The sequence below is a fragment of the Canis aureus genome, chromosome 28 (assembly GCF_053574225.1).
Source record: "Canis aureus isolate CA01 chromosome 28, VMU_Caureus_v.1.0, whole genome shotgun sequence".
In the NCBI taxonomy this organism is placed as follows: Eukaryota; Metazoa; Chordata; class Mammalia; order Carnivora; family Canidae; genus Canis; species Canis aureus.
Window position 1 is genome coordinate 37,793,144 of NC_135638.1, and position 24,590 is coordinate 37,817,733.

The following is a 24,590-nucleotide window of genomic DNA, read 5'->3' on the forward strand; positions in this document are numbered from 1 at the left end:
ACGTAGCCAAAAATATGTAGTCTGTTACCTCTGACAGAAAACTCAGGTCAGATTCCCTCAGTAATCTGCCACAGCTAATGAAACACTGACATAAAGAGAAACCAATTGGCCAGTGAAAACCAATAAATATAATAGACTGGAATTGGATAAGCATAGGACAAAATACCTGATGTGAACTGTACTGACCTCTGATTAATCACATGAGACAACTATAAAACCAGATGTTCAAATGACCAAAGGCACATATTTAGTCTGATTCATTGTAAGTCTTAAAAACCATCCAAGGAGAAAGATCAGTTAGGATCTGGATATTCACATGCAGGCTCGGCCCATGACAACAATGTGCATTTTCATTCTCAATGTGTATGATTATGAGTTCTTCACTCAAATTATATACCCTGATATTTGTGCTTCCAGGGGAGGATTCTTGTCAAACTCATCAGATTGTCCTTCCATGTTACCAAAAAATAAATTCAGCACCCACATCTCCTCAAAGAATTTCATTTTATTGCCTCTTTGATTTGTACAGCAGGTATATCTGTACCATTAGAGTGGCACACATCATACACCCCTCTCCACTCACTAAGACTCCACCTATTTACATAAATGTTTTTCCCTCTTCTCCAGAAGAATTGGTGCTTAATAAACACTTGTGTAAATATGTTAATGAACTTATTAAATAATACTGTTCTATATCAAGAGGGCTGGTTACACTGATATTAATCAAATTCCTTATTTGTGATATTATCATTTTCTTGCACTTAATGAGATTGATATTTTTAAAATAGCATTGTTTAAAAAGAAATCAGTAAGATAGCAAAACCAAATAGGTGGTAGCAAGAATTCCAAAGGGGTTGTGGTTCATTGCAAGATCTTTCTCCTGTGCTTACTGATATTTCTTACATCGTGCCATATTTTCCCAGCTTTACTGGAGTACGATGTAATAAGTCCATGTTTCAGGTTACTGAGTAGCTTTTCCTGGCCTGAGTAAATCAATGCTAAAGCACCTAACTTCTGTTCAGTGAGAAACCTGGCATTTGGGAGACTCATCCTCCATCTCTTTGCTAAATCACACCCAACAAGGTTTCATTCTATATATTTTTTTCTTATTATCTAAGATATGTATTATTTTTATAAATGATGTTGCAAAATGCCCTTTTAAGAGCTTTAGCACTGAGATATTTACATGAACAGAAATGCAAACGTATTTTTAGTATTAGACTAAAAGGTTTTTTAAATTTTTTGTCTTTTAAGGAGATTTCAAGATAGTGTGTTCTTCAAAATAGCAATGATCAAAAGAGAATACTTCTCATGGTGTTTATGAGAAATTCGTTGTACCAGGTAGCAAATGTCAGAGTTTACTAGGACTGGTAAACATTGAAGTCTCAAAGAAATTTTCATCATTACTTGACATTGAAATCTGTTTTTATTATATGATTTTAAATTAACTCATTCCATATTTTATTTGCTTTTGCCAAGTTTAAATATTGTGCAGTCTTAGATTTGTAATTTGTGAGCTTACATTTGATAATGGCACCTGTAATGAAGAAGTACTTAATTGCTATTTCTTTCTTGACATGAATGGCTTCATCTGAAGGGAAGATCAAGTTCAATAAGCTATAAAGTGGTTCTCAGAATGTATTTAAAGATGGACCAGAACATTCACTTTTTATGTTTCTTTCTATCGTAAAATAGTAAAATAGAGCAAATAAATATCTCTAGAATAAGGTGGCAATGCTTCTGTTCCATGTGGATATATTTTGCCTTTGGGAATTAGGATTCTTCTGTGCATTTAATAGTGAATATCTAAGGTGATGCTTCTCAAAGTGTGATCCCCAAACCATCAGTGACTACATCATCTGGGAGCTTGCTAGAAATGTACATTCTCATGCCCCACTCCAGAAGTACTAAATCAGTAGCCTGTGCTTTAACAAGCCCTCCAAGTGATTCTGACACTGGCTGAAGTTTAAGAATCACTGCTGTGACACTTTGCTCATCAAAGGGTGGTCCATGGACCAGCAGGAGTACCTGGCCCCTTATTAGGAATGCAGGACATCAGGGTGTCAGAATCAGGGCCTGCATTTTAACAAGGTACCCAGGTGATCCTTATGCATACTTAAATCTGACCAGCCATTGCTCTAAGGGTTAAAGCAAGAAACTTACCAGGGGGAGAGTAGCCTCTATTCAGGGGCATTTTGGAGGTTGTCAAATGGACCTAGATAAATGCTTTATGTTTGCATATTGCTTCTCAGTCCCCTCTGGAATAAAAAAGGAAGCAGAGATGTGTAAACCTCATGGCTGCAATGTTAAAAAATACAAAAAGGTACACTGTGTCTACATTATGAGATGAAGAGCAGAACTATTATCTGAGTAGCAGAGCTGTTATCTGTGTAATAAATCATATGTGTGTATATGTATATGCACATGCACACATGCATCTACATACACGTATATGTATACATATCCCACAATGATCTAGAAATATTAGGTGAAAGCAGTTTTCATGTCTAAATTTTTTTGAAAATTCAATTTTCTAGTTCATGTTTCATGTACAAATAAACCTAAAGTATGTTTTGTGTCTTTTTTGTTTGTTTTGCATCCTTCTATCTTAAATTACTTTCTGTCTTCAAATTTAATTTTCTATAGCAATCTTTTTAGAAAAAGAAGAAAGTTACAAACTTTCAAGGCTGTCTCATCCTGATAGGGTAATTGGTAACGATATTGAGGAATCAGTAAGACAAAGCTGTCTGTAGAAGTGATGAAGTTTGCCACTTCCCAGGGATTTGGCCTTTTACACAGACTACAGGCAAATCTGGTGGCCTGGGGGGACAAGAATAGTTGATTGAGTAAAATCTTATTTGTAAAAATATTTTTAGCATGGAAACACATGAAAATTAAAGGATTTAAAAAAAATCCCTTGAAATCTTTGCACAACAAACACCCCCGTATGTAAATAGGACTGTCACTCGGTGTTTGTCCACAACTAGAGCTCCAGATGAACCAGTGTAGTGCACAGTGACAGGAACAGCTGACTCATTAGCAGAGAGCAGTGAAAGGTAATTAACCCTGGGAAAAGTACAGCTGCCGTGCGGGCTGTTCCTTTCTGTAGGATCTGATTAGAAATTAGTGTTAAACCACTGATTCTTTTTTTTTTTTTTTAAGACTTTCCCTCTCAGGTGTGTCCCTAGAAAAGGTTCTCAAATATATTTATATACAAAGGGGCTCAAATCTACAAAGCATTTTCTGATGACAGTAGACACCTGTTTTTCCTGTTGAGGGAGATTCTTTTGAATGAATACTACGTTTGACTATTCAAGAGTGGTAGTACCCCAACCCATACTCTAATAGTCAGTATGTAAATTACTTGAAAGGATTGTTTTATATAGTTAATAAGCTGTAGATAATTGCCATTTAATTAAGTTTTCTTTTTTTTTTCTTTCCATTTTTCCTCCAATGATGCTTCTCATCAGTAGCAATGGAAATGCTCCAGTTCAAATCCAATGAATATTAGGGAAGGTAAGTAAAGACTATTTAAAAATAAACTTTACCCCCAAAGAGAAAAGATTCCTAACTTTTCAGCAGCCTTCAAAAACTTGAGAAGTTGAGGAACTTGGTTCTGGGGGACAACCAAAGATGTTCGCTTTTGTTAATGTTGGTATTGTCGTGATAATTTGTGTTATATTCGTCCTTTTTTTTTGTTTTGTTTTTGAGGCATGCATACACTTGATTATCCTGATTGTGACTTCACATGGCTCATATGAAGAGCATTAATACTTTGTTAAAGTAACATAGTCAGAATTCATATATGTAGCTAAAGAATGTGCTAGACAGAATAATGTCCCCCTCCCCCCAAAGATGTCTGCATCCTAATTCCTGAACTTTGTGGATATGTTGTCTTACAAGGCAAAAGGAAGGTGATGAAATTAAGAATTTAGCGATGAGGAGGCTATGCAAAATTATCCAAGTAGGCCCAATGAATCATATGTTCCCTAAGAGAAGGGTAGGAGAATGAGTCAGGGAGATACCACATGAGAAAAACTCAAGTCAACCCACCATTGCTGGCTTTGAAGATGGAGGCACAGAACCATGAGCCAAGGAATTCAGCCACCTCTAGAAACTGAAAACGGAACTGGCTCTCAGTTTACAGCCAGCAAGAAAGCAGGGACCTCAGTCCTGTAACAGCAAGGAACTGGAGTCTGCCAACAGCCCAAATGAGCAAGGAAATGAATTCTTTCTGCCTCTAGAAAGGAGTGCAGCCTGATTTGATTTTAGCCAAGCGAGGCCGTACCAGACTGAGGGCCTGCAGAGCCGTAAGAGAACATACTTGTGGTTTTTTAAGTCCATAAGTTTTTAGAAATTTGTTATAGCAGCAATAAAAAACTAATACAGTAGATGAGCCAACCAATAGATGGGAGATATTTTACAGCTGGTGATATAAATCCAGTGAAAAATTTCATGTGTGTGAACAAAGAAGGGAAAAATTTCTCAGGAGCCAAGACTGCTTGTCTTTAGGAATTGGAATATTGATTTTGTAGATCCTAATGCTGGTTACCACCCACTCTGAGAATTCCATCTTATGCTTTGCTACACCTCTCCCCACAGGAGAAAAAAAAGAAACAGTTCTCCACATGATGCTTTTGTTTGTATTTTTCAAGGTGCAAATGAGTACGTAGCTTTATTGGAATGGTTAGTGAATCTGTGTTTAACTGAGCAAGGGTAAGAGGAATGGAATGTCAATGGATGGAAGGCAAGGTCCCTGCTCTAGGGAGAGGGCTGACTCGACAGTCCCAAAGTATGCTGAGCCTAGTACTTAAGAGCAGATGGTTATACGGAGCCTGGTTCTATCTCCTGCTACCTGTGTGAATACTGGGTAAGGTAATGAGTTCACTTCATTTCCTTTCTTCACATGTAAAATTGATAATACCTCCTCATAAGCACATCATGATGACTAAGGAAGAGAGTGTGTGAGTATTTAAACCAGATTTCGGTAAAGGTGAGCTAAATATATTTAGAAAACACTGTATCACTTTACTGTTTTGATAAAACTAGTAGATTGCTTTTGTCTTCCCTCATAGTGAGTTCCATCTTATCTCTAAAATAAAAGTTGTCAGTTTGGAGCATATGGATAAATCTCATTTAAAATAAAATGTTTGAGTGCATAATAGGACATTCTGGCACATTACAAATAAGAAAATGAATGATGAAGAACTAGGAACTGGAAATAGTTTAAATAAATTAGAGATCTTCTTAGATTGTTTTCTTGTTAAATTTGAAAGAAATAAGACTATATTCTAAATTTACCTTTGACTTTTATTCTTATGAAAGGGCCAGTTTAAATCATAAACTATAATTTTTCATATAAATTATCTCAAGCATCTGAAAAGTATTTTTTGGCTTACTTAATCCAATAATCGTGTATTGAACACCTACTATAGCCACAGCATTATGTTGCAGTGAAAGGTCAACAAGACATCAGCCTCTGACTTCCATGAGCCTACACTAGCACAGAGCAGATCAGATAGACGTGTGGTAATATCAGGCACAACACAGAAATCAAGATGAAGGTGCCATCAAAACCCAATTTGGGAGGATCCCTGGGTGGCTCAGCAGTTTAGCACCTGCCTTTGGACCAGGGTGTGATCCTGGAGTCCCGGGATCGAGTCCCATGTTGGGTTCCCTGCATGGAGCCTGCTTCTCCCTCTGCCTATGTCTCTGTCTCTGTCTCTCTCTCTTTCTGTCTCTTTTGAATAAATAAATAAAATCTTTAAAAAAAAACCAATTGGGATGCAGAATTCTGTGAGATTCTGTCACTTGATCTACTACATAAGTGACAAGTCATGTTTTTTGCAGAAAGATTTTATAGTTCTGACACCAAAGGGGAAAATTCCTTGGAAAGTTCCAAATAGATTCTAAACATTTAATTTTAGCTATTTAATGTTGACCATCTAGTCCCCTTTGACCGCTGTGTAACTATATAAAAATATGGCTGTAATACATAATTTAGCCAGGCCAAGTACATTCTCAAGTATTTGTAACTTTCCAATTGGCCTTTGGGGACATTTTTTTTTTTTTTTTTTTAGTCAAAGTTCTCTGAATCTCTCTAGGGATGTGTTCTTCAGGAAATATCATTTTCTAGAAGCCCATCCAGCACTACATTGAGAATAAAATCAGAAAATCATTCTGCAAAAATCCAGTGCCCTATTGGCCTCAACAATTGGGGGTCATGTCACTTTCTTTTAAGTTTCAGTAGCTTCTATCATTCCATATTTCATAGATAGTGAAGATAAGTGACTATTCTTTTAATTCAAATTTACAGAATATGGTAAAGATATTAATGAAAAATAGTTACTGTTGGGAAAAGCAGCAGACTTATGGGGAAAAATTTCTAAAGAATCTTTTTAAAATGGATCAGGAAAATTGAAAATGTCTAAGCATAAATATTGAGCATACTGTATAACAATCTATATAATAAAATAAGTAGAGAAAATTCTCTTTATATAATAAAAAGCCTCATTTCTGAATCAACAAGTGCTCTTTGAACTTTATTAAAAATGTTTTGATATTGTAAGGTTGTTTAGTATAGAGTTACTCAATAGCACATTTAGTGTTGCAACACAAGCCTTGAAGTTAAGTGGTTAGTTTAATAAAACAGAGTTTCCATAGTTACCACAGGAGAACAGAGGATAACTTTTATTTCTTTGGCAGTCAGGAAGGAGCTTTAGAAAAAAGAGTAAGCAAACAGATCCAAGCAGGTTCATTATGTGGGGCTTCGCACCTGATTGGCTTTTTAAAGAGGAAACCCTTGATATTACAGGAAATTAAACTCTTTTTCCCACTAAAATGTGCAGCAGCACATAAGAAATAATGAACACTCCCTCTCTCTGGGCATTTCAAACTAGATTTTGAGTCAGAGCAAAAGCTAGTTTAATAGGATATTCCCATGAGATGCATTTTTGAGGGTGGTGTTACCTTAATAAACTATGTCATAAGCAAGTGGTTAAAAATGCCACTCTAGAAGACAGCAGTGCCTTGCTCTACACAACAGATTCATATGATCTTGGGGCTAAGATTTTGTTGAAAGGCCTCATGGAAAGGAAAGGGAAGTCCAGGCTAGTGAGGATGCCTCCTTCTGCCATCCTCATTGTTTTCTCAGTGTTGTGTTGAAACGTGCTCTCTTGGAGTGCTAATGGAGGTCACTTACAGCGTTGTCCTCTGCTGTGTCGCCCAAGGAGTTCTTCACAGTTGACTGTTGAGAAACAAAATGATGTGGTTTCGAGTATCTCACCTTCAGCTCTGGAGCCTTTAAAGCAGCAGTGATTAACAGGACTTTTACAAAGTTTCTATGTAGTTACAAGGACAGTTTCAATCTTCTGTCATTTTTTTGCATTAGCTATGATTATGCTTTTACCACAAAAATGCATTTGTTTTAAAGGTAACAATACCGACTAGGAGAATAGCTTATGTTTCATCTATATTTATCAGCACTCACTGTACATTTGTGTCTTCATTACCAGGAAATATTAAGGGACATTGTGCCATCTATTCCTGTTTACAGTTTATTATGCAGAGATAGGAAACACTTAGCATGTAAAATGAATGTAGAAATTATTCCTGGATAGAAACACGGACATTTCCCACTCGTTGGCTCTTTCTCCTCCATCACCGGATCAGAGTGTAATTGTCAGTAATCAGGCCTGCTTGCTGCTGATAAAACCACTCTGAATGCTAGCAGCCTTCTTTGTGTGATGACTCAATTATTCCAGAAGTGCCTCATCAAATCTGCCCCATCAGCTGGGCTAATAAATAAGGAGAAGAAACTGGCCCCCCAAAGCAAATTATAAATCCATTTGCATTAACCATTTCGCTGGTCCATGATCTAGGCAGAAATAAGCATGGCAGATTGTGTTAAGCTTATTTGAATATGTTTATAATGTTTACAGCATGCAACTTTTTTTTCTCCCCACAAGGTGTTGGAATTATCAGTCATGAATGGCATCTAAATGCAGTTATGTTAATTGCAGCAAGGCTTTAAGTATCTTTGAAGGCTATTTTGTTACTTAAATCAGGTGAAAGTTAAATCCTCTTGCAGGGAGAAATATGGGTGTTGCACAAGTTTTTGGCATTGCTTTCCAGTTTAAGGAGAAGGCTGTGTTTACTTTTTGCAGGTACTGGAAGGACAAATACAAATACTATAATGACTGCTGGTACAAGTACAATTACTTCATATCTATCACACTAGAAAACAGAAGTTATTTTGATGCTCTGTATGACTTCAGCAATTTGCAAAGCAAAAATTGCATTTTCTGGGTGGAGATCAGAGTTGCCATAGCACTCCTTGTACTTAAAATTCCTTGAAAGATTCTAGAGGGCAGAGATTTCAAAAAGCCAGCAAACCAGTAAAAATCAATTAAATCCATTCATGGAAATTTTGTACATTGACAAATCTTATTTTTATTCTTTTAAAACGACAAACTCTACTGAATACCAAGAAGGCTTTTTTTTTTTTTTTTTAATTTTTATGATAGTCACACACACAGAGAGAGAGGCAGAGACACAGGCAGAGGGAGAAGCAGGCTCCATGCACCAGGAGCCCGACGTGGGACTCGATCCCGGGTCTCCAGGATCGCGCCCTGGACCAAAGGCAGGCGCTAAACCGCTGCGCCACCCAAGGTTCCCAAAGGCTTTTTATTATATTTGGACTTCAGTCATCAATCAGGGAAGCAAAAAATGTTCAAAATGGATCATGAAAGGCAATTTGGTTCCTAATATCAGAGAATTAGTCTCGTTGAATATGTGATGATTTAAAATCCAGACACTCTCCCTAAAAGTAAGCAATACCATTGACCCAGTTTGCAATGGGAGCCGGTTTTCCTGCAGAGTAGTTGCAGTTTTGCCAAAACTTTTTTCTACCACTGCTGTGATCGGGAGTACCATCAGGGACTGATAAGTAAAAGTAAGGCTGGTGGCCAATAAACAGTGTTTTGGTTTGTCTAAAACAACTTAAACGAAACTCACTGCTTCTCTTCATTTGCTCCAGCCGATGAAGCATTTCCCCTAATAATCAACCTGGAGAGTTAAGCAGAAGAAAGTCCTCTTTGACGGTGTAAATATACAGTGGAAATAGGCTGACATAATTTTTATGCATCTATTTCTAGATATACAATCTCTATGATGAAAAAACCAATTCTATAGCTCATTGATCAGAAATCCCAAAATAAGGGGTTTAGAGTTTCATTAGATATTTAATGGAGTTCCATGGCAAATGGTAAGACAAAGAATTTGATTGTCCAGGTCAAGATATCATTAAAATTTCTACAAAATTTGACTCCAAGTTGAATTATCATGCTGATTCATATAAAAATAAACCTGAAACCCTGGACTGTAAAAGGACTTGCCTTAGCATACCAATAAGTAAAAATAAATAAATAAATAAATAAATAAATAAATAAATAAATAAATAAACTGAGCCAAGATAAACAACCTTTCTCATCATTCCACCTAATGAACAATTGTTGAAGACTTTAATCTTTGAAAGTGATCAGAAGATTAAGACTGTTAGAAGTTGTGGGGATACAGTCTCAAAGGATAGCAGTGCTAAGGTAAATATGCTGGCATTCTTCTGTTTGTATTTTTTACTCCTTAAGAAAAGAAGTCTGAGAGTGGTCTCTGCAGTTTGTGTTAACATTCCAAATTTCTGAGAGGACCCTGTCTTGCATTTCCATCCTGACTGAAATACAACAGTCTGGTTCCACTGGTGAGAAATTCCAAACAAGAAATTGGTGGTCATGGTGAGCTCCTATCAGTTATTAGTTACAGGGCTACAAGTGTGACATACCTTTCATATTAAATTTATTGGCCCCATAATCAAAATTTTCACTTCAAGTGTAGTTTGGAGAATTTTTTTTTACTGTTGCATTTTTTTTGGAACCATAAGTAAATCTATGGTTTTCTGCTTAAGGATAAAACCGACATACATATCATATCACTTTAGGTCATTGACTCACCCAGCCCCGGACCACTACTGAAATATAATCTGATATACCATTTTAAAAAATAACACAGCACATTCATTCTATTGTATCAATGGTTGAAGGAACTGTCTTTTTCAGAAGCAAGTACTCACCCATGAAGCAGCTGTAAAGAACTGAGAGGCCCTAATTATTGGCACATAGTAAAGCAGACAAATGAAGTACTTTGTGATGACTCCATTTAACAAGTAAAGCCATGTCTTAATTAGAGAGCACATTTAAGGACTGTGTAGCCCATTAGGCTAGTAACACTTTGGTGGTTGTCATATAGTTTTATCTTTTAAGATTGGCATTTCATAAAAGTATGAGCTTTAGTGGAAAAGTGTTCATCCTGGTAGGGGGATAGAGCTAACTGTCTTGTCAGTTGTGGGAACTTGGTCAAGATTCCAAGTCTTAAGTTAACTGTTCCAGAATGTCTATTTTCTATGAATATATTTGTAAGTCCTGAAATTTTACAAAATGGTTTAAGATCAGTGAAAAGAGACCGAAGTATGGCAATTAATAACAGTGGGTTTTTAAAGGTATCCCCTAGCTGTGATAAGAGGACATGTGTAAGGGATGGAGGGAACTGATTTCAGCAGAAGATTCCTTTTGGTACCAGCCAAGAGTGTGTTTCCAAAAAGCAGAGGTGGGGTGGGGTGGGGTGGAGTTATTAATGATAGATACATGGAGTGGGGAACCTCTGAAGAGCTCGAATTTCCCATTTGTATTTTGGTGTACTTGGACTTCTCAGGCCCTTTTGTGTCAAATCATATTTCTAAACTTATATTTTGTTGGCGCCCTCTGTGCACTTCTCCAAGTCGATCTCAGCTGTGCTGCCTTCACTCCACTCCCCAGGGAGAGGAGAGACAGCAGATGGGGTTAGGGCAGAGGGCTGATGCATCTGACAGCAAACGGCCGGGTTGTTGAGTGGAAGCTGCGAGCGTCAGGAAGCTCCTTTTCCCCTGAGAACCAACTAACCACCGAAGAAAGTTGAAAATGAGCCCTTTGAGAAACGCTATTAAAAGTAGTAAAAAATTGCAATTGTGCAGATGATGTGCTGCTGTGTGCTTATTCGGATGCTAATGAGTTTGACATTAGGGAACTCAGAGGGTTTACAGCTACTCCCTTATGTGATTCAGTTCTTTATTGGCAATCTTTGAGAAAATAAATGGAAAATGTATTGCTAATAAATACATAACACGATAGGGTATTAGACAAAAAGCCATTACTTTCAGGATTTAGAAAGAGCTTTGCTCACCAGTGTGACTGTTTTCCAGGATCTTTTGTTTTAGGTTAGAGTATGGCAAACAAAAGGGAATAGGCAGGTGGAAAGCTTCGAGACTCTTTCTGAACTGAGAGTGAAGTAGAATAAGCCAAACGCATTTGTAGAGAAAGCCGTTTTTTTCCCTCCCAGTTTGCAATCAAACATAAACTAAGAATTCCCAAGCTCCTGTGCCACTTTTCAATTCTTACATCATGTTCAATAATCTGCTCTATCACTTGAGAGAGTTTTATACCTATTTTTCCCTAGGAACTACAGTTGACTTGAAGAAGCATCTGCTTAATGTCTGGTCAAAGCTTACCAGTGATACAGAAATCTATGGTTAAAAAGCCAAGCACTTCAGTCTACTGCAAAGGGTAAAATACAGGAAGATAGAAATCTTCTGCAAGGAAGGTTGGTGGCTTGTATTTTAAAGTACCAGAACTGCCAGATGTAAACCCTTTAGATGTGCCTTGCTGTATGTGGTATTTGCATGAATAGCCCCTCCCTAGGATGCTGAGCATACTACACTGAATTTCAAAGTTTTCTCTCAAAGGCCAAATGGCCTGAAGACAGATTCTGTTCCCATCCCTGGGACAAAATAGAGGTGAAGCAGCTCTGCGTGTTATGTCTGAATGCAAAGGAAAACAAAGGCAAATTGTTTCTATGGAAAACAAGTTAAAACATTGGCAAAAAAACGTTAGCAACATTTTATGACCATCTCATTAAAAAGAACTCTAAACAACGAAAGCATGAATTTTGAATCTGTCTTTTGTGATTTCTTGAGTATAGCACTTTCCAAATCTTGTCTGAACTTTTTCTTTTGGTGGTTAAAAGTAAAAACACTAGTGATAACAGACAGTACCTCTTATCCAGTTTACCAAATCGAAGACATAATATATATAGTTCAGTAATTAAGACAAAAATGAACTTAGCTACCTTTAAAAATGTCTTTTTCTGATTGATATTGTAGAATAAAATTTTTTGTTCTGTCTATGGTAGAGCCCAACCAGATTACAGGTAAAAGTGTCAATGCGTTGTTGTTCACTACTGCTTTTTTGTTTAATGTGGCCGACCTGACACACCTCCCTTCTTTTATTTTTGATCTTAATAGAATGAATTTAAGGATTTCTCACTGAAGTGGACAAAGACATTTAGTCACTTTGACAGAGCAGGGCAAACCAAGTTGGCAGACAAGCTACCTGGAGAAAAAGAGAGGTAATGCAATATTTTTTTATTAAAAAATATATTGAAATAAAATGCATCCAATCAAAGCATTTACATAAAAGTTCTCCTTTATAAAGGGCACTTTGTGAGTTCGCTTTGAAAGAAATTTATTGTTAGTACTCAATTTAGAGTTGGAATTTTTGTCAGAAGCATGATCACTTTAATATTTAAAAATATCAAACAGGCAGAGTCCTCTGAGTCTACAAACCCTTTTGCGTATTGATTGGTTTATGTTATCTGTTCATACATGTTTACTCTTAAAGAAAAGTTCATCATGAAAATCATCTTAAAATCTATTTGTATTAGAAATTAGTTTACTTAAGGATTAAGAATAAATGAGTGGGGGCGCCTGGGTGATTCAGTTGGTTAAGCATCTGCCTTCTGCTCAGGTCATGATCCCAGGGTCCTGGGATCGAGCCCTGCATTGGGCTCCCTGTTCAGTGAGGATCCTACTTCTCCCTCTCCCTCTGCTGCTCCCAAATAAATAAATAAATAAAATCTTTAAGAAAAAGAATAAACAAGTGAAATATTTTAAATGCATATTTTTTAAAAGCACTGTAGATGACTTTCAAAGTTAATTCTTACAAACACTGGAAAGTAAGAAATGGAGTTGTCCTTGGGGAAAACCTATTTAAAATAATTTATCCCTAAATGAAGGAGCTTGTCTTCCAACAATTATATATTTTATACACAAGCATCTCAATATTAGGGCAAGAAAAAAATTTTAAGGCCCTTTTAGGGTATTACTTACTCTGACTTATCTTTAAACAGAGCATATTTAAGAAATACAAAAAAAAGGTCTCCTAAAACATAAAGCTGGCGATTGCCCCCTCATGTCACAAAGCTGTGACTCAGAGGCCGTGGTACAGCGACTAATAGAAATCCTTGGCACACGTTGTCTACCTAAGGGAATAATAGAACTATTTGCTGGAGTCGTTTGGCAAAAGGATACAAACATATGGCTTTGGTTTATATTCAGCTTTGCCAGTTGTGCGAAGTTACAGGATGAAGTCTACAATAGCTGTGACAACTCAGAAATGAAAAATGAGATTCAAAGTAGACGAACTTCCTAATAAAGCTGACCAAGCTGGTCTCAGGTCTAAGATTTCTTTTATTGCAGTACACTTCCTAGTGACTCTGGAAATCCCTGTAAAACTCACCTCCTCTATGGGGAATGAGCATGCAGTTGACTCTCAGAAAGAACAGTTTCTTGATCTGAAAGCAAACTGTGTCTGCTTCTTCCTTAGGAGTGGTGTTTGTTGGGGTGGGAAAGACTACGGCTGACAAGAGAGGTATCCTAAATCTAAAGGGGACACATAATTCAATTTTTTAGCTTTCTGTACAGAATCAAAGATAGTTAAGTAAGAGACATATAGACAGGGATGGAGAGTTAGAACCAGGGATAATGTGCCCTAATGAAGGATTCAGAAATTTTTCATTTTTTCTAGAATAAAGGGTTTAGAGAAGGTTGAGAAAATTAGTATGACATCTTGAATGATGTAAAAAACTGCATTTATTAGCTTACATTTTTAAAAAATTATTTTTTGGATTGTTCTTTCTGAGTAATTAAGTAACATGAAAAGGGGCAGCCCCGATGGCCCAGCGGTTTGGTGCCGCCTTCAGCCCCCGGGGGGTGATCCTGGAGACCTGAGATTGAGTCCTACATCGGGCTCCCTGCATGGAGCCTGCTTCTCCCTCTGCCTATGTCTTTGCTTCTCTCTCTCTCTCTCTCTGTCATGATTAAATAAATAAAACCTTTAAAAAAAAAGAAAAGAAACATGAAAAGAAAATCATAAGAGTAAAAAGAGGGTCAGAAGAGACAAAACAAATACTTGAACATCCCATCTCAATATTCTTTAAACAAGTAAACTATTCTTTCAGTGTCACAACTCATAGTCCCCATCCTTTCCCTGTATAACAACAGGAAGACAGCTTTTGCTGCCATTTTGGGCTGATCCAAACCTGTGTTTAAAAGAAAATGATGCCAGAATCAGCAAAGAAAGGGCATTCAGTGTAAGGTTCTTTGTTCTTCAATCTGGCCAAATTTCATTCTAAGATACTGGCATCCTCCAGTTGTTTCATTTTCTGGGTTTAGCCTTTTCCAACTTCCTGAGTTTCTCTTTGTTATTTTTTTTAAAAAATTGATTTTTGTAAAGGAAGCATCCACTGAGGATAAAAGGCTCCTCATGGAGAGGACCCCAGGACCTCTTCTCAGCAGCCACAGAGCTTCCTCTCTTCATTGCCACGTGTTCCCTGGGATTGAAATGACATCTAACAAGAGTCATGTGGCACAGTCTACAAAAATGCATTGCCAGTCCAAAGCTCTGAGGAAGGGAACACAATGAAATCTTGTTATAAGTGGAAATTGTTGCAAGTTGAGTGTATGTGAAGGACTTCTCAAATTAAAGGTAGCTACCATCATGAGATTATGTGTAAATTGACAGTATTAAGATTAATTGTATCAGGATTTTGAGACAGTGTACTCAAAACTTTATGATCATTATGGCTTTTTATATTAATATTAAGAAATTCAAGACTGCTTATAAATATATCTATATATACTTAGGACTTATATCAGTGTCTACAGTTCTTTTGAAAAGAAAAATAAAAATTCAACATCACCAAGAGAATTTTTTAAACCAGTTTTTAAGAAATGATTAAATATTTACTTGAAGATTTTTTTTTACCATTAGGTTAGAATAGGATTTTGAGTGAAAAATAGGATCAAAAGGAACTAAATGTTCTCACATACCAGTAATTTACTTGTGTGAATAAAAGCAAAATTGAGTTTATGAATTCCGTGTTCTGCTCCTTGAGGTTCTCCATCCCACAAACCAGCAATTTCAGAACTTCGTTTTCACCCCAGGAGAGCTCCAGATCTGTGTGTTGGGGTTAGACAGGAGATATGCTGATTGCCCTTTGTGTAAGTGCCAGAAAGTAAAGATGGTCAAGTAAAAGTAACTAGGAATTTATGATGTGCACCTGTATATAGATATGAAAGTATCTAAGGATGTTAAGTAAGAGGTTTCCAAATTCAACTAAGTAGTTAAATTTTACTTTAGGTTATTTTTCTTCTTCATTACCTATCTACTTATTTCAATTGTTGGTTCTTGCATGTCCTTCCTGCAAGTTTTGCTTCTTTGCCTTCTTTAGCTCATAAATTTCATTCCCTCTTGCCATTTCTCTTGATTAACTCCTCTTCCCAGAGAACTAGAGAATGGAGTCTTTAAAAAAATTGTTCATGGCTTTATTATGAATACCAAGTAAGAACCACTTTTTTCTCCCTTTTGTATAAATATTATACATATAATTTTCATACTTGTAGGTTAGATGACTTTTCTTAAAGTAGTTTCAGATCAGGAAAAGTAAACAGCAAAGCCTACCTTTAATATTCTATCTCTATTAGGAAGTAGATTATCAGAACTATGAGGAATCCATTACAGGAATCTCAGAAAATATCTTGTCTTGTTCCCATTCGTAAACAATGAAATGAGGTAGGTAGACAAAGTTTCTAAGAAACCTCAAGAAAGACAGCTTTTTTTAAAAAAAAAAAAAATCAAATCTCTGTTTTGAGAAAGGATTTATTCATTTTTGCCAAATTCATTGGAGACGTGTCAATAGCATTTAGGACTTAAGCAGTAAAAATGATCAAATCTTCTCTTCCAACAGAAAAAAAAAATGTTCCCAGTGAGAAGTGTAGTTTCCCAGATTGTAGCACCTTAGTTAGGTCACTCTCCTGAATTATGGCATAATGGTGGACCTTCTCTATAGCTCTGGGAGTTGAAAGGATGAGAAATCCACACCCACCCCCACACTGGCACACTTCCCCAAGGTGTGAACACATGCACTGAGATAGAAATCTCTTTCCATCTTTAGTGAACCATTCCCAGTATGCCATACTCACTGAATATGAAGTTAGATTTTACAAAAATTAATTCTGTTTAATAGTAGTTTATTAAAATCCTAATGAGAGTAGCCCATATAAAGAATACTTAGAAATTTCTACTTCTATATATATGGTTTTAGAAAACAAAGACTTATCTTCAGATTGAGAACTGTCAGGAGAGTGAGCCATCTCATAAACATTAAAAACTTCCACCCCTAAAACGAAAGCACATTGCTTTAGGTTTCTGATGTTCCTATTCCTCATTGAGCTCTCAGACATGAGTAGACACTGAACTTAGTAACTTTTATTGTTCTTTGGTGTGGAGCAGAGAAAGAAGGTGAAATCGATGGAATATATATTGTGGCCCTGAACTATCTCACTTCTACAACTTGGCACACAAGTTAAACTTGAAAACTTAGCATTATGAATGAGTTACCAGTCTCTAAAGTGTTTACATAGTATATAATATATGCTACACCATCAAGAAGACAATAGCACCACAAAATACAATTATGAGGCTAGCTAGCATTCCAAGCATAATCAAGCAGAGGTCCATGAATATTTAAGCATTCCTTCCAATGACTTTAATGGGGAGGTGGCTGCATGGGGTGGTTGCAGACCAGTCAGGTCCAAGGGGATAGCTGAATTGCAAAATGGAATTAATCTTAAATCCGTTATAAAGAAAGTTACACTTAAGTAGGTTTCTGAAACTTTTATATGTACCTTTTGGCACTGTTTGCAACGTGTATTTCAGTTTTGGTAAAGAAACTCATGGAGTTCAATCTTCACTTGACTTTTGGGAGAGATTTTTCAGAGTGGTTGGGTAGAGCTCAGCACCTGTGTGGCAGGATAAATTAGAGTTGTATTGAGTTGCTACTCACCCACAGGAGGAGCCTCCTCAGCAGTGGTTCGTGGTTTTCATTATTTTAACCCTCCTGCTACTGATCTCTCATAATCAACTTACTCATTTAGTACATGGAGGGGAGTTTGCATGAGTTGAGCCACTTTATATGCAACAGAGATACTCATGGAGGAGGAGGATTTCACAACGCAGTGCTCACTATCCTGAGTAAACCAAGCCATTTTAATCCTAGGCAGTGTCACATCTGTCATAAATTTGTGTGGTTTTAAAAGAAGGAAAATCCACAGGAAAAAAATCACCTCTGTTTTGTTATTGTTTTCTCTTACTATGTAGTTTTAAAATACTCATAACGATGGACCATTTTATTTAGACTAAAGCAACTGCTGCTTAGCAAAAGCAGTGAATTCTTTTTGTTTGCTAATTTAAAAAAACAGTTCAATGATTGGTGTGGTGTTTATTATGAAATGATGACAAAGAGTACTGGTGGTTTTAATAGTTTTAGCTTACGAGAGCTGTCGTTAATTTTGTCTGTAGTGTTGCAGGTGAAAAAATGCACAATGGATAAATAGTCTATATTGGTTTAACTGAACATAATATATAGTGTGTTCTGGAGTTGTTTGTCTCAATAGACTATAGTAATCAAAAGTAATGAACCTATTATGTGCAGGACCTTGGAGAGCGTCGAATGGCAGTAAAAGTGTGGCACATAAAAGGTTTATTAAAGGAAATTAAAGTCCATCATTGCCACACCTGCTCCCCTATTATAAGTCTATGGCAGGTCAGTGCCTTCAATCACAACTCAGCCTTAGAGAGCAGAGATGCGCCTCCCATTACCATTGCAGTCATACATACCGCATCCACGCTAGCATCAGGATTTAAGGATGGGTGCCACAGACAGCACCTTCTGCCTGCCTCTCATTTTCAGCAAGCAAAACAACTTCTCTGCGTTTAAGAATTCCTTCTGAAAATGTGCAAAGGTGTATTAAACTAGAGATTATTGGAAGATTCTAGTTAAACCAATGGGAGTAGTCATGTCTGACTATCTTCAGAGAAACAGAAACAGCAGACTTTTAAATTCTTTCCATTCCTTTTGTAGTTTGATTACATTTAAAATATTTCATAATGATGTTTTAGGGACTTAGGTGCTGACACATATAGCACTCAAATTTCACTTTCTTTATAGATTTGCACTATTATAACCAATATCTATTCTGGAATTCTGGGAGTAAATGTATGTCATTTGATGATCCACATCTCCAGTGGTATTTTGAAATGGGAGTATTTCAGGGATTTGTCTTCATGTTGCTTTTTTACACAGGGGACTCTTTTTCCTGAATTAGAAACAGATATATATCAGAGAAGGTCTAGAAATGCAAAGGAATCATGTTTTAGTAAATTAGTCTGAAATCTTTTGGTTTGGCATTTGAAGTTTTATCTCTTTTACAACCATTGTTAATCAGACAATACTCTTTTTCTATCTTTGTGATGCCAGAAGTGTTTGAATTACTAGCAAACACTTATGGACAAGGACATCTGCCCTCTTGTCACTGTTCCCTCTGGTTTCAGCATCTATAAAAGTATTTCCAAAACTCATGGACTGTAAGGACAGTCAGAGCTACATACCTGCTGAGGCAGGGTGCTATTCAAGAGCACGGAAGGCTACTCTCTTTTTCATAATGACTTTCAGAACTTGCGAGGACTTGTTTTTGTATTTTGGTCAATGTCAAACGAATGACCTCAGGACTTTGTGTTCATGTTACAGATGGATGCAGAGGCTGAAGATAAAACGCTGCGTACCCGCTCTAAAGGAACCAAGGGTGAGTTAGCAAGCAGGTTCCATGACACCGTGCCCACCACACCATGAAATATGGGAGTTCCAATGCTTAGTCCCTAATGTGTAGTCAGAATGATTATAACTTCCTCAGGGCTCTTTTTTTTTTTTTTTTTTTAAATCAAGCTAGGACATTGGATCATGGCATTGAGAAGTAAAATATTATGAACCAGGAGCTAAAGGATCCAGAAAAGTACCAATGATATGTGATAATAGATTTTTACAAAATGCAATCATGAGTAGATTAAATATCATGCAAAACAACATAAGGGCAGCAAGGGAAGACTGCTTCACGGAAACTTCCAAATTATTAAAGTGACCTTTAATGGCCGAGGGAAAAGACAGAATTGTTAGTTTACTGCCAAAGCAGGTTTTGATTTTTATGTTATCTGGTTTTAGTGGCTCCCAATCTAAACTTAGTTCAAGTAAAATGATGATGTTTGTTTTTTGCCTGTCCCTGCTGGGAATTTCCGGCAGCTCTGCAAAGTAATATTTGAAAGGTTTAACTTGCCGGTTATCCTTCTCTTTTTGTAACCAACAGATGGTAATGTAATATTGAAATATAAACAGGCCCTTGATGATCTAAACATCTGGAAAACAAGATTGACTGGCAATAATACCCCTTAAGGAGAATAACTTTTATTATAATTAGCTATATTTTTGTGACCCTTAGTTCTAAATGGAAAACTGTAGTTTCACCATAGCTTCTGAAAACACTCTGGATGGTTGTTCCCCGCCCGACTCTTCTCCCAGTTAGCCTTGTAAGGAAGACCTGAGACAAGAAGCAATCGTGCAATTGTTTGGAAGGATTTTTGAGATTTGCCTTTGGAAGTGGCTAATCAAATGAAATCCTTTCCTTAGCTATGTTTCTATTTGAGGTCAAGGAAATAACACCTGTCTGAGTAAAGTTCAGAATCCCAAAACTTTTAATAAATTCCAGGATGATTTTTTTTCACTTGAGATGTAACCATGGTTATCACTAGTTATGATATCTAAAATGCAGAATAATGCTGTACAAGATGTGGAATTTTCTCTACCCAACAGAAGTTTTACATGATATTACAATTTTGCTTCAAGTTACATCATATATCCTAATATTTGAAATGCAGTAGTTCTAAGCATTAAATTTTTATGCAGCCAACTTCTCAATAGAATACAAGTTTAAGAAAAAAAAATGATTTGTATTGTTATTTAGGACAAGCTCACATCTGCCATAAATACCAGCATTCTAGGGACTATATTTGGATTATATGAATCCCTTGTTTTGACTTCTAAAAGCACACTATTCTAGCATACTTTAAAAAATGTAGGTCTTTTAATTTGCAATTCTTTTTGTACTTTGAATTCTTTTGGCACATAATATACACCCTTAAATAGAGCCAAAATGTTCTTCTAGAAATGAAACAACTGTTTCTCGTGCGGCATGAGTAATCTTTAAAACCACCTGTTGTCTTTCTCAATATGCTGCTTGTCCTTGTGTAGGCAGGTATTTATAAACATGAACTTCTTTAATTCCCATCAGTTGTCAGAAAAAAAATCAAAGCTCTTTTTTCTACAAGATTCTTATTTTTAAAACAATGTTGATATTAACATAGTTAAAGCCTATCTTCCTCTTTCTATACATATGAAACTTATGGAACATAACTAATCTTGGGACACATTCACTTAGTAAAATTTCCCAGTTTTGTATAAATACTTGTTTAATGCCAATAAAAATGTAAGTTTAGAATTCTTTTGAAAAATTTTCTATGAACAATAAAATTGATTTAAAATATAATTCAAGACCTTTGTGTTCTCATAAGTTTTTAATGAATCTTTAGAGACAGGTATTTAGAAAATCCAATCCACAACTGCAAGGTCCCAGGGTCACCTAAAGCACTAAAACCAGCATCATCTATTCTGGACTATATTCATCTATCCACTGGTATCCACTCCAAAGTACCAGAACCAGAAATGATCAATTCACCCAGGGGGAAGTTAAGTGGGGTTCGTATGAACCATTTATTGGTCATTATCTCTAGGTGGGTGAAAAGTCATACAGTTTTCAAATTTATAAACTGATTTTTTTCTCCTTTCTTTTTGTCAACAGTGCCAATAGATTCTCTAATTCAGGAGCTCAGGTAAGATTTGCCCCACATTACTTTTTCTAGTATCGATCAGCTTTGATTATTAGAACGTTTTTACTTTTCAAGCTTGAGGATTCCTGTGGTAGTCGGAGGAATAGGCCAACAGGTTTATTTGTCTATACCCAAAGGAGAAGAGAAAGGGAAAAGCCATCCATAATTGATTCAAAAAATTAGGGCTTCCATTTTGATAACAAAACACAACATTTTGCCATAATGCAGTTTCCCACTTTTCTCTGTGGAGTGCTTGCTGGTTGTGTGTCCACAACTCGCATGTGGTTGATTTGTGCCCAGGTGATGAGTGAAGAATTGAGCTGTCATCTGTGAGCCTAAAAGATGACCCAAGTCCTAAGTTCCCTACTTTTTGTTTTAAATAATTAGATAATTCTATCATAAATTTTTAAATATAAGCATTGGGAAATAATAGGTTTGTGAGTGTGTCTGTTCATTTCCACCCTAGATACTGTGAAAGCACCTCAGACAATGTTATGGAAATTCCATCCTAATAGGTTATGCAGAATAAACTCCAATTAGTTGTTGGTTTTTTTGTTTTGTTTGTTTTTCTGCAGAATCCCTGTCAAGGCATAGTTTATAAAAAAAAAAAAAAAGTACGTTTTAAAAAAGAAACACATGCTGACATACATATTTGTACTGGTGATATTTTTTAGAGAAATTGTTTTGGGAGCAAGATGAGTCTTTTGTCCCTTGTCCCTTGTTTGCTATTGCAAACCCAGAAAGTCTCAATCCTACCATCTAATCCACCTTTCTGAAAACAATGGTCTATATGTGTTTCTCAGGGAAATGTTTGAAAACTAGAGAGTGTATAACAGCATTTGACGCATACCAAAATTTACACCATGTTCGTGAACAGTTTACACGGTTATTTTTCTAGACAGCTGTGTTCTGCAATTTCCAGAAGCAAGGGCTCTCCTAGTTACTTCCATGTCTCATAGGATTCACTTTGTCGAAGTTTTGGTTCACCCATTTAGTGAAACATGTATCTATCAGAATGGAATATAGGCTTTCATGCTGATGCCCTTGTCTGAGAAAATTTGTTAGTAGGGAGTCCCTAGCCCTGGCTACACTTTCAATTTCATGATTTGGAAGTTCACATTTTACATTTTAAATTATTTGAGCAGAAAGGGGAATGCACCCTCATATCAGGACAGGATTAAATGAATGGTCTGGCTTGCTTAATTTCTTTTTAAATCTGCTCTCATTTAGAATTCCTATCTGGAGACTTTATGTTCTCTACAGAATGATCAAGACAAGTTTAAGATGATCAAGGTCTTAAAGTACATGAGATGTTTGCCCTATCAGGAGGTGGTTTCCTGGTGGTCCAAGCAGAATCAAGGACTAAGGAACTCACAGTTTTCCCTGCTGTTGAAATGACTGTCTCCAGTCTGTCTTTTTAGGGAGTCAAACCATTCTTGGGAGGGACAGGGCTTTTTGAGTGATGTGTCTTGAAAAATAACTTGAAAAAGAAAAGAGAATTTTGAAGGAATGAATAAGTGTGTGTTTTGGCTTAAGGAGAAATATCTAGTTCATAGAGAAAAAGGAAGAAATTAGCAGAGAGAGGCGACTTTGTAGGGAAAAGTTTAATATAAACTTCCTGGAGAAATAGAGAATTGCTACATAAGCACACTGTTAGCTTTAGCAATTAAAATAAAACTAATATATATTGAGGTCTTGTTGTGTGCCAGATACTCTTGAGCTTTCTTTGTCACATTTCTGTTTCATGTAGCCCTCACAATAACCTTATAAGGTAGGAATGATGGCATTTCCAATTTTCAGATGAAGAAAGTGAAATAACTAGCCCAAGATTACGCAGCTAGTAAGTAGTCCAGACTTCTGACTCAGGCCAGCTTCTCAACTAACAGGCTGTGCTTTCCCTCATACAGAATTAATACTAACAATTTAGAATTTAAATAAAAAAGAAATGGTTTGTTGTTCATCTTGTCAGTGGCTGGAGTTTTGAAAGTCTATATGTTAACCCTTATGGCCTGTTTTTCAATAGCTTAGGTTTCTGAAATTCAAATGAAGATATTTTGATTAAAAGTAATCATGTTTCCTATTTCCCTAATTTCTACAATTTTTTTTGTCAAATATTCAATTTTGCCTACTTTGTCATTAGATCAACTCAGATAGCTGGTGATAATTGCTGGGAAAATTCATAGGCAAAATTAATTCACCTATTTTTCTTTAAGAAGAATCAGTTTATAAAAATTACTGATTACTTAATTTTACAATTACTTATTTTGAACAGAATGTTCATACTTAGGCTGAATAAGTTCCAAATTGTTTCTTAAAGTGGTGTAAGTTGACCCAGGTATAGACCTGAACTATCATTCTATATAAATCTTGGGAAAACATTTTGATTTATACAGAAGGTTATATTTTTAGTGTCTTTGAAATTTTTGCACCACTTTATCCATTTGCTACAATTGCTGCAGCAATTGATTCTGCAGATTTGTTGTGCTCTGGAATCCAGAATTTTTGTGTGCCTGAATTCTGAGTATCTTAGGATATGTGGCACATTTTATCCAGTGTAAAAGTTACAGCAATTTTCTAGGGAATATTGGCAACTTTATTTAGTTCTTTTTGGAATGCATTGGACATGTTATTGCTTCTAGAGCTACTAGTTACAAAAATACTAATACAAATGAAGCGAATTTAAATATACTGTATATTGTTCATGACACTAATAAAAATTGATAGTGACATTCTCATCTTCTTATTATACTCTATGTCAGCTACTATCATCGCCATTAAAAAAGCAATTTATAACCACAGGCCCACCTTTAATCACATTCCTTATTAGCATTTCCAGTCTTTCCTCCAACACAATTCAGGTTACAGGTGGTGTCGAGATGGCATTCTCATGTCTTTCTAAATCATGACCATTGTATTGTCTCTGCTTTTCTTTTATTACTATTATCCTTAATCTGATCTGAATGCTATTGCATCTACTAATATTGGTAATTGTCTCATGCATTGGCAAAGTGTTTTACACCAGTCCAGCCCTTTCCTCTAATTAGGGAAATATATTCTAGCCTCTGAAATGGCTTTCCTATGTGACTACTTAGAGACACAAATGAATTCAAGACTCTTAAGTGTATTAGAGTCAAATCCCACTGTCCTTTCATGGTATTATTGCTGCTTACCAATTTGTTGTCATAAATTTTGTAGTGAACAGTTTGGTTGTCTCTTTCTACTTTATTTTATTGTGTGTAATTTCTTCATTTAAAAACTGTATCACTTGGCATTTTCTTGTAAGTTTTAAAATGTTAAGCATTTTATAAGATCTGTAATCAATAGCCTATAGATTTAATCGTAACCTTTAGCATGTGAAAAAATTTGTGACTTACATATTTAAATGGCTTTTTCTTT

General features: G+C 36.1%; 1 protein-coding gene and 1 long non-coding RNA gene across 9 annotated transcripts in view; both read left to right on the forward strand.

Moving 5' to 3' along the window:
• LOC144300662 (uncharacterized) overlaps positions 1-19,063 on the forward strand; it is a 185,406-nt gene extending 166,343 nt beyond the window's left edge. The window contains exons 3-4 of one of the 4 annotated variants that reach the window (XR_013367438.1): positions 3,474-3,516; positions 19,009-19,063. This is a non-coding gene — a long non-coding RNA (uncharacterized LOC144300662). Of the gene's footprint in view, positions 1-3,470; positions 3,517-11,541; positions 11,632-19,008 lie in introns of those variants that run through there. The other 3 variants (XR_013367437.1, XR_013367433.1, XR_013367434.1) reach the window with 3 other exon arrangements.
• Positions 1-24,590, forward strand: part of ST18 (ST18 C2H2C-type zinc finger transcription factor) — a 137,992-nt gene that overhangs the window by 10,668 nt on the left and 102,734 nt on the right. For 2 of the 5 annotated variants that reach the window (XM_077876957.1, XM_077876960.1), the window contains exons 1-4: positions 11,649-11,685; positions 12,386-12,489; positions 19,009-19,063; positions 21,167-21,197. In XM_077876957.1, the coding sequence (XP_077733083.1) occupies positions 19,009-19,063; positions 21,167-21,197 (86 nt within the window). In that variant the 5' untranslated portion in view covers positions 11,649-11,685; positions 12,386-12,489. Of the gene's footprint in view, positions 1-3,470; positions 3,517-11,648; positions 11,686-12,385; positions 12,490-19,008; positions 19,064-21,166; positions 21,198-24,590 lie in introns of those variants that run through there. The other 3 variants (XM_077876959.1, XM_077876958.1, XM_077876961.1) reach the window with 3 other exon arrangements.